The sequence below is a fragment of the Mus musculus genome, chromosome 6 (assembly GCF_000001635.26).
Source record: "Mus musculus strain C57BL/6J chromosome 6, GRCm38.p6 C57BL/6J".
Lineage (NCBI taxonomy): Eukaryota > Metazoa > Chordata > Mammalia > Rodentia > Muridae > Mus > Mus musculus.
The window spans coordinates 72,205,360-72,220,427 of NC_000072.6; the positions used below are offsets into that span (position 1 = coordinate 72,205,360).

The 15,068-nt window shown below is 52.9% G+C and overlaps 1 protein-coding gene across 2 annotated transcripts in view, besides 1 other annotated feature; it reads right to left on the minus strand.

Annotated features, from left to right (window-relative positions):
- Positions 1 to 814: 814 nt before the first annotated feature.
- Atoh8 (atonal bHLH transcription factor 8) overlaps positions 815 to 15,068 on the minus strand; it is a 29,607-nt gene continuing 15,353 nt past the window's right edge. The window contains exon 4 of one of the 2 annotated variants that reach the window (XR_377494.4): positions 815 to 1,796. Coding sequence is in view for 1 of the 2 variants with exons in the window: in NM_153778.3 (NP_722473.1) it covers positions 1,791 to 1,796 (6 nt within the window). In the remaining variant the exon portion in view is untranslated. The remainder of the gene's footprint in view (positions 1,797 to 15,068) is intronic. The other variant, NM_153778.3, reaches the window with a different exon arrangement.
- Positions 9,827 to 13,469: an enhancer, noted in NCBI's record as "VISTA enhancer mm123". NCBI's record gives its function as "enhancer in: neural tube[9/11] | limb[7/11] | nose[7/11] | heart[5/11]" and the evidence as "EXISTENCE:transgenic organism evidence [ECO:0001131][PMID:17130149]".

Here is a 15,068-nt window from a genome sequence, read left to right on the forward strand (position 1 = left end):
CACCCTAGATTGCCTGATTTTGAAGTTACAGGCTACTGTGAGTTGCCCAGTGTGGGTACTGAGAACCTAACTTGGGTCTTCTGCAAGAACGGCAAGTGTTCCTAACCACGTCATCTCTCCAAGCCCAGCAGGCCTGTCCTAACCTATGCAGTTGTACCCCATCTGTGGCCAGGACCACAGGCAAGTGCTTGTGCGGTGTTCTCCTGCAGCACCTAGGATGGCCCTAGCCGTGGCTGTTACTCAGTGTCTGGTCCTGGAGCTGAGTGTGGCAAAGGGACGCCCACTATCAGAACACCTCAGGTCCATGGTACTCTCCCCCCATGTATTCCCTAGCACCCCAACAGTCCTTTCCTATTTCTTAAGTGTAGTTTCTTCCCCTCTCCTTTCTCTATCCTAAAATGACCCACAAAATAAAGGCAAGTAACAAGGCCACCCAAAAACATTGTGCTGGGACTGGGAAGGACTTGAGAACAGAGGGCTTGGAGCCAGGCCGTCCTGATTCAAGGACTGTCTCTGCCGATGACTGACCCTGTCAGTCCCTCATCCTGGGGCCTTGTTTCCCTCATCTGGAAAATGACATTAAATAGTGATCATTAAATAGTGATTGGTCTCACATAACTTGTGGTGGGCGCTAAGTGAAGGGTGAAGCGGAGATAGTGTCTCCTGTGTGACCTGGGCCAGCCAGCCTGAGACCATGGTGGGGAAATCCCTCGACAACACGGAGACTGAAGGACTCCCCGCACCTCCCTCACAATCCCCAGCTAGTGACCGCCCAGAGTCCTGCTCACCCCCGAGTCCATTCACCACACACGAGCCCTTTATATGTTGCCGCTTTTACTTCAATTTGAAGCAGATGGTTGCACACAGATGTGAACAGCTTTGGCCTCTGGAGCACAAGGAGCAGGCCTTGGCTTTGAACGTGCCCCTTCCCCCACATCCTGGCCCATTCCCCTGGTCCCTTCCTCCCTAAGTCCTCCTGCCTGGCCTGTCCACAGGCAGCTGCTCTCCAGCAGAGTGCTAATTTAAGTGTTAGCCTGAACCTGACCACTGGTGAGGCGCACCTGCTGGGGCAGGGGCTGGGAGCAAGGACTGTCAGAAAGATTTCCTTGGGGCACATCCCGGGTGGGGTATGGGGCAATATTGCTTCTTTAGTCTCCCCCTTCCCTCCTCTCTCAGGAGGCTTGGGGTCCAAGAAGGAGCCAGGACCCAAAGAGTATCGGGAACAGGAGTCAGAGGTCTGGGTAGCTAATGGGAAGGGCCAAGGATCTCGGGCTCCACCTTCCACCAGCAGCCTGCTTGTCGTGGCTCTAGGAAGCTTGTCTCGAAGACAACCAGCTGCTCAGGGCCCAGCACAGAGCGAGCACTGGCTTGGAGGGTTAAGTGCTTCTGATGGTCACCAGGTGCCCACTGCATGGGTTCCTAGCAGTAGTGCTAATCCATCTTTGGCTTGAGGTGGACTTGGTAGGGCAGCAATGATGTGGTTTTGTGCTGTTGGGGCCTCATCCATAATTTCCTTGGACGATCTCTGTAGAATCTTTGGCAATAGCCCGCCCCACCAGGCAGAAGGCAAAATCTGAAGTAACCCTGGATGGCAGGAGACGGAGAGGGAGGCCGGCGGCCCTTGTGCTGGTTCTAAGTGACCCTGAGAGATGGTACACGGGCTGAGTATCTGGCAGCATCTTGAGGAAGACAAGGAATGAGGCTGGTCGTCTCCTGGTGGTCCCAGCTTTCTCCTCAGTCCCAACTGGGAAGAGACTCACAGTGGTGTCTGTGGTCTAGCCTGTGGCAGGTCACTCCTGAAAAGAAAAGTATATCAGCATTATTCCTGTTCCTCCTGAAGTTGGATGCTAACACTCACAGGACATTCTCTCAATTGTCATGGCTGCCCACAATGGGACATTAGATTTATATTGCCCAGGCAATGTTTCAGTCATACAATAGGGCCAGATTTAGACCCAAGACTAGCAATCCCCATAGCATACACTGTCCTCTTTCTCCCCACTGAATTCTGCTGCCTTGAGGATACCGAACCCCTTTAATCCCAGGGACACCTGGTGCTGATATCATGAACTCCAGAGTCACACCTCCAAGGTATATCAAAGTCAGCTCTCTACTGTGGGGTGCTGGAATGGGGGAACAGCAGGGCTTCCCTGCAGGTTGGTTGGTTCCCATAGAATAATTGCCTGTCCGTCACTTTTACCATCTCCTCACCCTGTTCAGACAAGAGCACGTCATCACAAGTTCTGAGGCCTACTATAGCTGTGGCCTGTCACCTGCCAGCTGGGACACCTGGCACAGTCACATCTTAGGTGTCTTCCTCTGACAAGATGGCTCAGATGAAGGAAAGCAACGATTCAGTCCCTCCTTCATCAGAAAGGAGAACGGATCTGTAGAATCCTCACCCAGAAAACAACAGAATTCTGTGTATCTGAACATCACGAGGTGGAGACACAGAGGGCCCGGAGTCCCTACTGTGTTGCCTTCCCTGAGACATCTTGAGAACGGTGAGTTAGCGGGTCAGGCCGTCTCTAAGTTCCAAACTTCCAAGAAGGGACAGGTGAAGGCGGTAAGCCAAGGGCACACTGGGGGACCAGCCCTAGAGGATGGGGGATGGCCAGAATGAGTGCAGAGACTCATGAGGGATCCAAGGATCCATGCCAAAAGTACTCAGAGACCTTGGTACCACACACCCCTTGGTTCTGCAAGAATCCCGAGCAAGCCGTTCCTGCTGATGCTAAAGCAAAGCAGCTTTCGGGCACCGCTACCATGCCAGGGCCCTTCTCACACGCCAAGGGTGAGCCACAGGAGGCAAAGTGGGAAGTGAGTGCTTCACACTGGCAATGTCAGGAGTTGAACCCAGATCATCCCTGCTTCTCCTACCCACAGAAGCTGCTCCTGCTGAAGACTGCCTTGAACAGCAAGGGGGCAGGAGCCAATCCATGAGGCTGGAGGGCTGCTAACCACAGACCTTTGTATGTCTGGCCTTGGAGGCCCCAGGACACTGACAGGAGCATAGCCAAGATGTGGTCCAAGATCCAAAATAAGAGGTTGGAGCCAGGCTGCATACAGGGTCCAAGCAGGGTGAGTGAGCCAGGACATGGGGGAGGAAGGCTGGTCCTGCTAATAGTGGCTAAGCAGGGGGAAAGGAAAAGTGAGAGGCCGGCAGGATCTTGATGTGGTTAATCCCAGGCTTACATTCTCCTGGCCCATTGGACATGGCTGGCCCCCACAGAGATCTGCTTTTTGTTACTGAGTCTGAGAAGAAGGATTAAGAAGCAGAAGGCAGGCCCACGGGGATGGCACTGGGTCTGTGGTCCACAGCATGGTTTACAGCCACGTCATCTAGCTGGCTGCCTGGGCGGGCCCTGCCATGGACTGGAGCTGGAGCTCCTTCCTCATCCAGCTTGACTATGGTCTGGAGAAGGAGTGGAAGACCGGGACCATTCTCCTGGCCCACACTGTGAAGGTGGCCAGGGCAGTCTGGCTCTAGCTACAAACCTGGCCGGTTCTCAAGACTGGGCTCACAATTGATGCCCAGCTCCCGGTATGCCCCAGACCAGCCAAGGAAGCTGACACTAGCTAGCTTCAGTGTTTAGTTGGTTTCTTCCTCTGGACCAATCAGTTGAAACAGAAGGCAAGAAAGCAAATACAATGGCATATTGCTGCTTTTGGCTATTCCGGCAGGCCTGGTTTGATTGTTGAGCCCACTGCAGCTCTCTCTTACCACAGGACATTCCTCCACTCTCAGGTAGAACTATGTAATTGTGTAACTGTGACTGCCCTTTAGATATGTTTCCCCCTGTGACCCTGAGCAACCTCAGCCTGCAGAAGCTGGGTCTCTCCTTCCTCCTGCGGTGGAACTGGGTTCTAAGGCTTAGAGGCAACCCACTGGGAATGCTGAGCCATCTCCTCGCCCTGGCTCGCCAGCAGAAGTCAGAGAGCAACTGTTGCTGAGCCGGGACTTACAGATTTGTTCTCAGTCCATGAGCTTCTGGCCTCCAAATTTCCCAGGGAACTGGAAACAAGCAAGAGTCAACCCATCTCCAGCCACTCTGTCCTACCCAACCTGGGCACCATGAAGCAGACAGAGAATTCAGGAGCAGGATGTGACACAGACGTGATAGGAGTCTGCCGTTCCCCCTGTGTCCTGGCTAGAAGGATCCTCAAAGCTCCTAAGGGCAGGCATCGAAGTCATAGCCTTTGTGAATCCGAGAGTCAGGCTGGGGAGAACCTATTCACTCAACCAGTTGTGGTGAGTTGCTGTCACATAGCAAGTTGGTTGGTGACAGACACTGAGTTGGAGGCCCTGTCCTGCTTCCTGTCTCATCTCATGGGAGATGAGACATCTCAACTCTGTTCAGTCCCCTGTATTCCCCAAGACTGTTCCCCAAAGAGAAAGCCGTCATCCTGGATTCTAGGCTAGTGTATGTAACCCGCAGGTCCCAGGCCCTGACTAAGACTATTGGATCCAGCAGGGCAAACCCTTCCTTTGCTAAAGACAACCATTCAGCCCAAACCTCTAGGCCAGAGGGTGGTTCAAAGAGGGGCTTTCCCAGCAGTAAGAATCGACAGTTGCTCAACAGTTGCTAAATGCTGGAAGCTGAGGGCAGGTGGCTGACAAAACCCCTCCCTGTGCTGATGTGTCAAAGGTAGAGCTAAATCGAAGGCAACCGGTTCATTGCTACCAGCTCTGGAGACCGATGGAAATATCCTACCCATGAACATGCAAACTCCAGCGGGGGACTGTGGCCTGTGCCTTTTCTGCCTCCACCCCTTACAGAACATGGAAGGTCTGTTCAGGTCCACTCTCTCAGCCCACCGGCTCCCACCTGGAAGAAGGATCTGTTGCTCCCAGCTCCCAAAAGCACTTAATTCCCAGTGTCCTCCATCTTTCTGGGTTACTGATAGTGGGGCGGCTCACCCACCCACACCTCTACCCCTCCCAAGGGGCACTGCCTGAGATGCCCTGATCTTCCCACAGCCTAGCAGGGAAGTGAGGGATTGAGGCTCAGTGCTGTCATTTTGAGAAAAGCGGCCATGTGCCAGGAACCTCACTTCATTCCGATGCTCACACTGACAAGGGACAAGCCTTGGGAAGTGTATGTCACTGCATCCATTCGGCAGACGAAGACACAGAAGCCTACAAGGTCCACCCTGTGCTGTGGACAGAGCCTGGCCACTGGCCGCTCTGACAAGCCAGTTTCCGACACTTGCCATCTTTGGGCCAATTAAGCAGCTAGTGACAGTGACGAACAGAAAGAGACTTATTAAAGGTGCAAAGAGGAATGAAAAAGAGGTTCCGCGGCCCCCAAAGGGCCCTGACATGAAGTTTGGGTTTAAATAGAGAGGGCTGGGGGTGAACATAACAGATCAGTCCTGTACAATCTGTGGTCCTGGTCATCATCGTTACCTCAGCTCCATTCTCTCTTGGAAAAGTGCTCTGACAAGCTGTCAGAGCTATGTGAAATCTCTTCCTGGGAGACAAGGCTCCAGCCTTTTCCTTCTCCTGGCTGGGAGCTCAAGAGGCTTGGCACACCCAAAGTTAGGACGAGAGCCTACCAGGAGCCCCCTGGGCCCGCAGAGGACAGCCACGCCATGCTGACGTCTCTTCTCTGGCTGCCGATCTGTTGCTCTCTCAGAGCTCTGCCTGTGTCTCCTGAGCCAACTCTTTCTTGGCTTCTTCCATGTTTGTCTCTCTGTGTCTGTCAGTCTATCTGTCTTTCTTGGTACGGTGCCCTGCAAGGGAAGGGCTGGTCCAGGCAAGGCTATGGGGCCTAGCAGCTGCGGCTTCCCAGTTGTCTTCAGTCCTGCAGCCCCCAGAGTTCTGGACTGTTCCCTGAGGCACCAGGCTGGAGAGAAGCAGAGCTGGGTGGACAGAGCCCAGACTAGCGGAAAAGCCCCAGTCCTCAGTCTCCCCAAGTGGGCCTGACCCCACAGACACTCCATATACGTATGTACACCCTAATCTCTTTCTTTCTCCCAGTGGGAGACAACTGGGGAAATTCCAATTTCGTGGGACTCAGTATTTTTACAGTCTGCCAGATAAAGGGAGGGTTACGGTGTCTCCTTGGAGACAGCCATCACTGTCAGATCAGTTACTTCTCTTGCCTCACATCATGGTTCTTGGGTACAGCAGATTCTAAGCCTGGCCTACAGACACTCATCTCTTCACTAGTGAGCAGGACGTCAGGTCCCTGAGCCATCTGCCTGAGATGGATTACTGTGACTCTGCATCTCTCAACACCTCCCCTCCATAATCCTTCTAGCCAAGTGTCAGCAGGGGCAAGGAGGCAACGCCACATAAACCAATCCATGCTGGCCAGAAGGCCTCTGCAAAGATCTCAGTCTGTACCCAAAGGATGCATGAGGGAGCCTGCTAGGCACAGAGCAGCACCAATGGGGCATGCATGTGTGCTTCTGCCAGTGTGTGTGTGTGTGTGTGTGTGTGCACCAGTGTGTGCGTGCCTGTGTGTGCATGTGTGTCTCTGTGTGTGTGTTGCAGTTGGGAAAAGCCATGATCCCCAAGCAGCCCAAATAATCAAATGATTTCAGCAAAAGCAGTTGGAGTTCCATGCACACACAGGGGGTTTGTTTGGGGCAGGGGAGGAGTTGCTTCCTTAATTATTTAGTTTTTGAGACAGGCTCTCTCACTAATAGTCTTTGGTAGCCTCAAACTTGCTATATAGCAGAGAATGACACTGAACTTTTGTTCCTCCTGCCTCTATCTCCCAATTGCAGGTATGAGTCCTTTTTCTGTGATGCTGGGCGTCAAACTCGGAGTTTCTGCATGTTAGACAAACACTACTAACCGAACTATCCCTAGCTCGAAAATGCAGTTTTAACAAGAGATACCCTTTTTCTTGTCTCTTCTAAATACACCCATGCCTTAGCTAGAATCTGGAGCCACTGTGGGATGTGGTTACAGGTAGGGTCATCTTCTCATTAGGGCTTTTTATTCCCTGACACTTTATCAATTACACCGTAAAAGGAGGTTCCAACTACACTAAGGAAAGGTTGAGAACGAGATGAGGGAAGTGACTCTTTCCTTCCTTTCATAGATATGTGTGTGTGTGTGTGTGTGTGTGTGTGTGTGTGTGTGTGTGTGTCAGAGAGCGGGGGAGGCGGAAGGACCTGCCCAGCAGGCAATATAATATAGAGGTTAACGGTGCCAAGCAGTGGCATCAGAAAGTCTGTGTTAGAATTCTGAGATCCATTCGACTACCTAAGCAAGTCAGCTGACTCTTCCTGGGCAACTCAAGGTCAAGGCCATGAGCATCACCCGTCCGCACAGGTCCCTGGGTCCCTGCCCCTTATGGGACTCTTTGCCCTAACACTAAATAGCCTCCACTTCTGGGCCGTCACCATTACCATTCTCCTTCCCTGACTCTGTGGCCCTGGTCACCTCTGCCCCTGCTCCCAGAGCTGGCCTTGATACAACAGGTTGTTTCTGTGTCGCTGCTTCGATCCCAGGCACCTGGGAGTCCAGGTCACAAGGTCAGCATCTACAACAAACTCCTGTCCAAGAGAGCCCTCCTCTGCACTGTTAGCTATCACTTTCGTGTCATTTAGCTCTGATCGCCAGGGTGGGGCCTCTGTTTGTTTTATTTACAGAAGTATTCCTAGAGCCAAACCCAGCAGAGCAGGGCACTTACTTAGGCTTAAATAAAGTGCAGGGCCCTTTTGGTCATCTTCATCATTCTCTGCATAGGGATCTAAAAAGACTGAAGTAAAAATTTTATGGGCTGGTCGTATAGCTCAGTTAGCAAGTGTTTGCCTAGCATGCACAAAGCCCCAGTCCCGTGCCCAGCATGGCAGAAACCGGCTGGGTTGGAACTGTCTGTAATCTCAGCACTAGGGAGATGAAGACAGGAGGTCATACTCCACCAAGTCTGGAGCAAGTTTGGAGTTACATGGTTCAAAATGTAAATACGTGTAAGTTAAAATTAACACGTGCAGGTGGAGGAAAGTACAAAGTGGTCCGCCCTTTTGCAAAGAATCCTTCTGGTACCAACCCATGTCCTTCCTGTTCAGGGTGTTAGGGACCAGGAGAGCATCAGAGCCTGTGGTGGGAGGGGGACTCCCAGAAGTGGCTGTCACCACCCCCAGGTGGGCTCTGAGTGCCTTGTTCCTTGTGATGGCACGCATGTGTCTCTGTCCTCCCTGCCATGGTGCAACCATTTCTAAGATTCCTGATGGATGGAGGGCTTGTAAAACCATCAGCGAACAGGCTTCTGTTGGTATATCCTGCAGGAAACCTCCATCTGATCCTGACAGATGTGCCATACACCTGGCATGGGGACACGGACACACACACACACACACACACACACAGAGAGAGAGAGAGAGAGAGAGAGAGAGAGAGAGAGAGAGAGAGAGCAAGCTATTAACAAAGAGAAAGTTGGACTTGAGATTTCTTCCTCTATCAGAGTCAAGTTCTTGGGAAACACCCCAGGCTAGTCTGACACTTGGCTTCTGGTCACTTTTCAGATGGAGCAGCCATGCCCTCCAGGGCCCCTTCTGACTTGCATTTCAGAAAACCTTTTCACAGCTGTTGTGCCCTCCGGGCCCCCTGGTCTCTGGGCAGCTGTATCTGTATTTTGGGAGGAAGGTGCTGCCTGCTGAAGGCAAGTACCAGAGCTCAGGGCATACACAAAAAGCTGTGCTGAAATACAGGTTCCTAGCCCCGGAACGAACACTGCTAGGTGGTCCAGAGAGAGGGGTGTATCTAGGGTGGCGGTAACCTGGTGTAGCACCCTGCGTAAGTCCTGCCCGGCCCTACCCTGCGGAGGCCACGGGGAAGACTGTGTTATCTTGAGCCTGTAAGCAATAGAAATCTCAAAGGGTGGTGGGACTTTTAAAAAATAATGTGAGAGGATTTGGCAGACTGTAAGCAACTATCCCCTGTAATGAGCCAAGAGGTCACTGTGTTCAAGGGACCTGAATGTCACCAGTGGAAAATGGGGCTGTGGCACCAGCTTTGTAAGGACATAAGTAAGATTAAAGAAGCCAGGGAAACAGTTTTCTGCCACTGTGCCCAGGGCTATAACACTGGTTGGCTCCACGAAGAAGAAAAACACCCTGTCACAACTGGAGTCAAGTCTCCTGGGCTAGGCTATGTGGGGACTGCTCGGCTGCCCTCCCAGTAGACAAGCTCAGATGCTTTTCTCAGGTTCAATGGGAACAAGTCCTCAGAGAAGGAGGGATCTATCTAGGACAGACTGCACTAATGAAAAGAAGCCGTCATCCTGGTCTTGTTGAGAATGAAGTGCCTTGAAACTATGGCAGCCACTGTGTAGTCATGGGGAGCAAAGAAAAAGAAACATGGATCCCCAGAGCAGGAACAGGCTGCTCTCCAGGACCCATGAAGAAACTGGAGGAGAGATTGGGGCGGGGGGGTGGGGGCTTCATGGAGAAACTGGGCCTTCCTCAATGGGTCAAAGTAAGGCAGAGCGAGATCAAATGGCTAGGAACACAGTTATAATAAACAAGCAAACATGTGCACGAAGCAGGAGCTCCTGGCCAGGCGCTCTGTGAACACTGAGATACAAGGGACAAGATACCCAGGTGGCTGCGTCTGGGTCAACAGGGGTCAGGGTACAGACAGTAGGGTGTTCTGTTGAGTCTGACCTATGCCTATGGAGAATATGTGGGGGCTGTGGACTGAACCCTGGCCCTCTGGAAGATGAGCCAGTGCTCTTAACTTCTGAAACCACTCTCCAGCCAAGCCTGAGACTCTTGAACAAGATCTCATGGTCCCCAAAGCACCACTGAGACCCCGACTCCCCCCGCCACCAGAAGCCACACAGGGAGGGCCCAAGGGCTGGCGCCAAGCCTCTCTGGACATGAGATTAATGACCCTGAAATTATGATAAAATAAACGTTTGGTCCTGCCCTGTCTGCCCAAGTGTAGGTGGGTGGAAAACAGTGGAAAAGACAGGAAGAAAGGGGTGAGGGATTTGAAGAAAGCACAGAAGAAACGGGACCCAAATGGGAGGCTTGGGAAAAGCAAGCCACTGGCAGTCACTTCATACTGCTAAGTGAGGGGCCTGCTGGCTCTGGGGTCTGAAGGGACAGCAGGAAGGGAGCTAATGACAGAGAAATGCAGGGACCTGAGGAAGGAAAACCCTGTCCCCTGTCCCCTGCCCCAAACCCATCACAGCACTAATACCAGAAGCACACCCTGGCCATCCACTCCGGGGCAGTCTTGACCCCATTCCCTGTCTCAAGGGGTACCAGGAAGACAGGAATCCCTGCTTCTCTCTCTTTTCATCCCAGCTGCTAGTCCTGCCCCAGGATCCCACAGCCCAGGACAGGCCACCTGGTGACTGTTCCCAGAAGGTGCCCAGATTCTGAGCAGACATGTCCCAGAAGCCTTTGGCGACAGTGGCGGCAGCCGGTTCTTTAAAAAGGCCTCACGTCATGCCTCAGTCAGCTGTGGGGGCCCAGGCACTGGGGTGTTTACGGCTACCACTGTTCTCCCAAAAGCTCCTCTGTGCCGCCCCTCTGATGAGCCAATGGATGTGTCTCTGTCTCTTCCCTCCTCTGTCTTCTGCAGGTCTCACCCCAGCCCCTGCAGACACAGTGCTTGCTTCTTCTGGAAGCTGGGGTCAGTCAGGGTAACAGTGGGATGACTTTGCAGCTCAATGCTACTATTTGGTTAGAACTCCAACCATGACAAGTTACCAGGCCACACTTTTGAAGATGACCTCAGCAATTACAGGTCAGGACCTGGCCACACTGATCCAGACACACATCCAGACACACGCACACGTACACAAGGACAAACATCAGAGTATCTTCCTCACTTACCTCTGGACAATATTTCCTTTCTTTTTGAGACAGGGTTTCTCCCTGAACCTTGTCATTTCATTGTCACATGCTGCCACACTCAGTTTTTTATGAGTCTACTGGGGTGGGAACGCTGGTCCTCACCTTTTCATAGCAAGCCCTTTACCCATTGAACCATCTCCTTAGCTACTGTCCTCCCATTAGACTCCCTGACCCTCTTGCTTGCCTGTCTCTTCCAGCCCAGAGGAAAACAGTCCACTATTCCCCGGATTAACAGCTTTGAGCTTTAAAAAAAAAGTTGTCAATATCCTAAGAACTAATTAGGTGGCCTTCAGGTACTCCAAAGAAGTAAGAAATGACACCTGGTGTCAGAAGAGGAAGAAACAACACTGAAAGCAAACAAGGGGGTGGCGGGGGGGGGGGGGTGGATAAAAACCAGAGATAAAAAGTCAAGAGCAAACAGCGGCGCCTGAGAAACACGAACTGCAGCCGCCAAGTTTTACGGCATCCAGCCCTGTTATTCATAAGCGAGTTTCCTCTCTCACAAAGAACCTTTTGCACGGTTTTCGCTGTTGCCTCCAAACCAGCTGCTCGCGCTGTTGTATCCTGAGTGATGATGAGGTTCTGAAAGGGCTTTCTGGGAACAGATGGCCAGGGGAGAGCTGGGGAATGTGCCAGCGGAGGGCTGGGCGAGCTGCCAAGGCCTGCGGTGACTGAGTTCTTGGGCTTCCAGCTCGCGTGCTTTCCCTGCCCTCTGCCCTCCGTGGCGCCAGCAGGCCTTCCCAGCGAGCGCTCGGAACATCTGGAGTCTGGGGTTGCCAGGAGGGGGGGCGGGCGGCCTGGGGGGGGGGACCCGCTGTTCCTGCGGAGCTCCCATAGACTTGCAGGCAGGCAGGCCTCTCCCAGCAGCTAATCAAAACCACAGCACCGAATGGGAACCAGGCGGCGCTCCCAGCTGCAGCCGGAGGCCGCCAGGCGACTTAACCCGGTGTCAGGCCTCACTGGCGGCGCAGCCCTGGGGGTACTCGAAGCTGATGACACCCCCTCCCCCGCCCCGAATCCAGGCCCACCCCACTCCTTGCCACCACCAGCGGGCTATTGGCTCCCTGCAGCTAAATGGAACCTCCACGTGCTGCAGATGCCTATTTACATAAGGGTTCCAAGTGGGTATAGCACAGGACATAGCCATAGCGTGCTGGCTGGGGGGTGGGGGTGGGGGGGCACTCCTGGGCAATCTTCAGGGGAAAAGAGGTTGTGGGTTTTCAACCAAAGAAAGGGAAACCTAGTTCCTAGCCCTAAGGCACATGGCTTTCTCTTGGCCTCAGTTTCCCTTCTGTGCAATGGGGGCCAGGGGGCACTGCTTCCGACTCCAGGAGTATTACTGACAAGGAGTAGAGATGGTAGATACAGTGCTTGGTGCACAGTATACCTCACCATATGGATGGTGTCTGTTGATGGCGGTCTGTTTATTGGCATTCTTTTGAGCCAAATGTTGCCTAGATTTCTTGATATAGATCCACGTCTTTTGAAATCGGGGATTTATGGACTGGCTGCTTGCTGGCCTCACTTTAAAGGGCAGGATCAGCGCTTCAGATTCAAGTGCTAGAGATTCGAGAATCCCTAACCTGAAAGATCCCCATCTGTCCACCCTGGGTACCTTCCCTGTCTTGAGATGTTCCTTCCCAGGACTAAATATGAACTTGTCATTTTGTGGCTGTACATTCAGAGATTCCCTTTCTGAGAAAAGGGCAACCCCTTCTGACACAGGGTTTTGTTTAATCTCCTCAGCAAGGCAGAAAGGAAGGTATGATGTTCCTGCTTTATGGGGGGAGAGTCCTGGGGACCAAAGAGGTTAAGTAACAAATCCAGGGTCACCAAGAAGAAGTACGAATGCCAGGATTTAACACCTTGTCCCGTCCCAACATCCTGTTTTGTTTACTTCACAATTAAGCATGCCAGAGAAGGCAACACCCATGAGAGGTGTAGAGCTCTCGGGGGGGGGGGGGTGTTTCACCCCAACTCTACACAGCCACCCTTCTGAACCATCCACATCCTAAGCACAGTGAGTTCTTGCAACAGAGATGGGTCTCATGTCTGAGCATGCAGGGCAGTTGCTTTTTTTTTCTCGCTCAAGGCTCTGAGTCTCTCTCTCTCTATTCACACCCAGCACTACAGGGTGAAAGGCAGAGTTCTGATCCACAGAGCTGGGGTAGCAGCACCCCAGCCTCTACCCGACCTCAGACCACCCAAGTAACATCACAGGCCACTGCAAGGAAAGCCGGCCAGAGCTCACCTGGGAGGCTTCCCAGCTAATGATCCCTCCAAGCCAGGCCTTGCCAGACTTGTGGCCTAACGGTGTCAAATGTGAGAGAAGAAACAGCAGCTGAGAGGAGGCTCCATGTTGGAACAGCTGGCGACAAACATCTATGTAATTGGAATGCCAGAAAAAATAAATTGCATCCATTTTTATGACTGGAAGGGAATTGGGTGGTACTTTCCCACCCACCTCCCCCACCCCCTTTCCCCAGCATAGATGGACTCAACAGACTTTGAGAGCAAATGGCATTTAACTCAATGACTTAGCCTAGAGGATCTGGACTTGAGAGCTCGCTGGCCTGCCTGAGTTCCATGTGGGTAGTAATCAGTGCCTTACAGAGGGGGACAGCCAGGCACAGCAGTAGTGACCACTCATGTGGCAGGCTGGGGTAGATTAAGCTAGGCCAGTGCCCCCAGTGGGTCTCAGGCCCACGCGGAGCTGGGAGAGCTGGACCCAGGCTAGGAGAGCTTCTTGAGACTTTGTCACACACCTGCCACACACCTTCAGGCTCTGTGAACAGCCCACAAAGCCCATGGTCCAGAGCTCAGCCACCTAGACACAAAGCAGTCCTGGACGAGCAAAGCTCACACTAACTCTTCTCTCTTCCCCACTGACAACCCCCCCCCCCAAATCATCTGCCCTTGGTCTGTTCCCAGAATTGATATTACACGGCTCTATTACTGAGACGACGGTCTTTCAGAGGACAGAGTCTGGTGCCCCACCTGCTATCTCTTTAAAGAGCTTCCCTCTTCTCCCAGATGGCAGTAAACAGCAGAAGGATTAAAGCTTTGCCTGCTTAAGAGGTCACAGACGCCAGGGCACCCACACTCAAGAGACACCTCTCCATTTCCTTAGCCCTACAGGCCACACAGGCAGGCTGGCACCCTGAGTTCCTCAATGGAGTGAGGGCTACTTACCCTACTATCCCACCCCACCCCTCTGCTGTGAGCAACTAAGGCAGGGCCTCAATGGCCATTCATTACCAAGACTCCAAAAACTCTATCGAGGACAGCAGGAGACAATGTTACTGAGTTACTTGTAATCTCTGGAAGAAAATGTTCTAGACTAAGGATACAGGCTCTCCTATTCCCATAGGAGTAGGAAGCCGTACAGAGACCAGTTATGAAGGGACAGGTCTGTCCCCCTTCTTGTTCTCCACCTTCCTCCTTCTGAGAGGCCCCAGAAGCTGCCACCATAGAGACAGAAGCTACAGGAGTGTGGCGCAGGGCCAGGTGCTTAGCTGCTCTGTCTCCAGCACAGCAGACTTGGGACAGTTACTCCGCAGAGCCTTTCCTCCCCCAGTCCTCTCTCTCTGCTGAGCCTCTGACAAGGCTCTCAGCACTGCTAAGGCTTATTTATGCATTGGGTGGGAACTCGAAGCTAGGACAGGAAGAGTGGCTGATGAAGGGCTGTGATGGATAGAGACTAAGGCCTGGGGAGTGAGCAAAACTCGGTGCTGATTCTGGTCTTAATACAGACAGTGGCAGGGTGGCTCACGGGGTGGGTGGGTCAGGAGCCCTGGACTCAGGCTCTCAAACCGATATCCTGAAGAAGGGTCACCCAGCCCCCGTGTTGGGGACATGTTTGCTCATAGAGCCATCTCCCAGGTCAAACTGTCACCAGTCACGTTGGCCAGGACCTCCAGCATCTCAGGCAGAGCTGGCATCTGCTCACAGACACAGCAGTCTCCATCCACGGCCCCTCAGCCTTACTCAGCCTCTTGCTGTCCTTCCTGGTGGTCTCACATCTTAACTGCTCTTTCCACTTAAGGCTTTGGGAGGCCGGGGGGGGGGGGCTCACTCTGTAGCCAGGGTTGGCCTGAAATTCTTGGCAATCCTCCTGCCTCAGCTCCCAGAGTGCTGAGCTGGGATTACAGGTATGAGCCATCTTGCTAGACACCACGTGAGCCTTTAAGCATGAGCTGAGTCAGGCGGCCCGTGAGACCACTCAGAGGGTAGAGGCA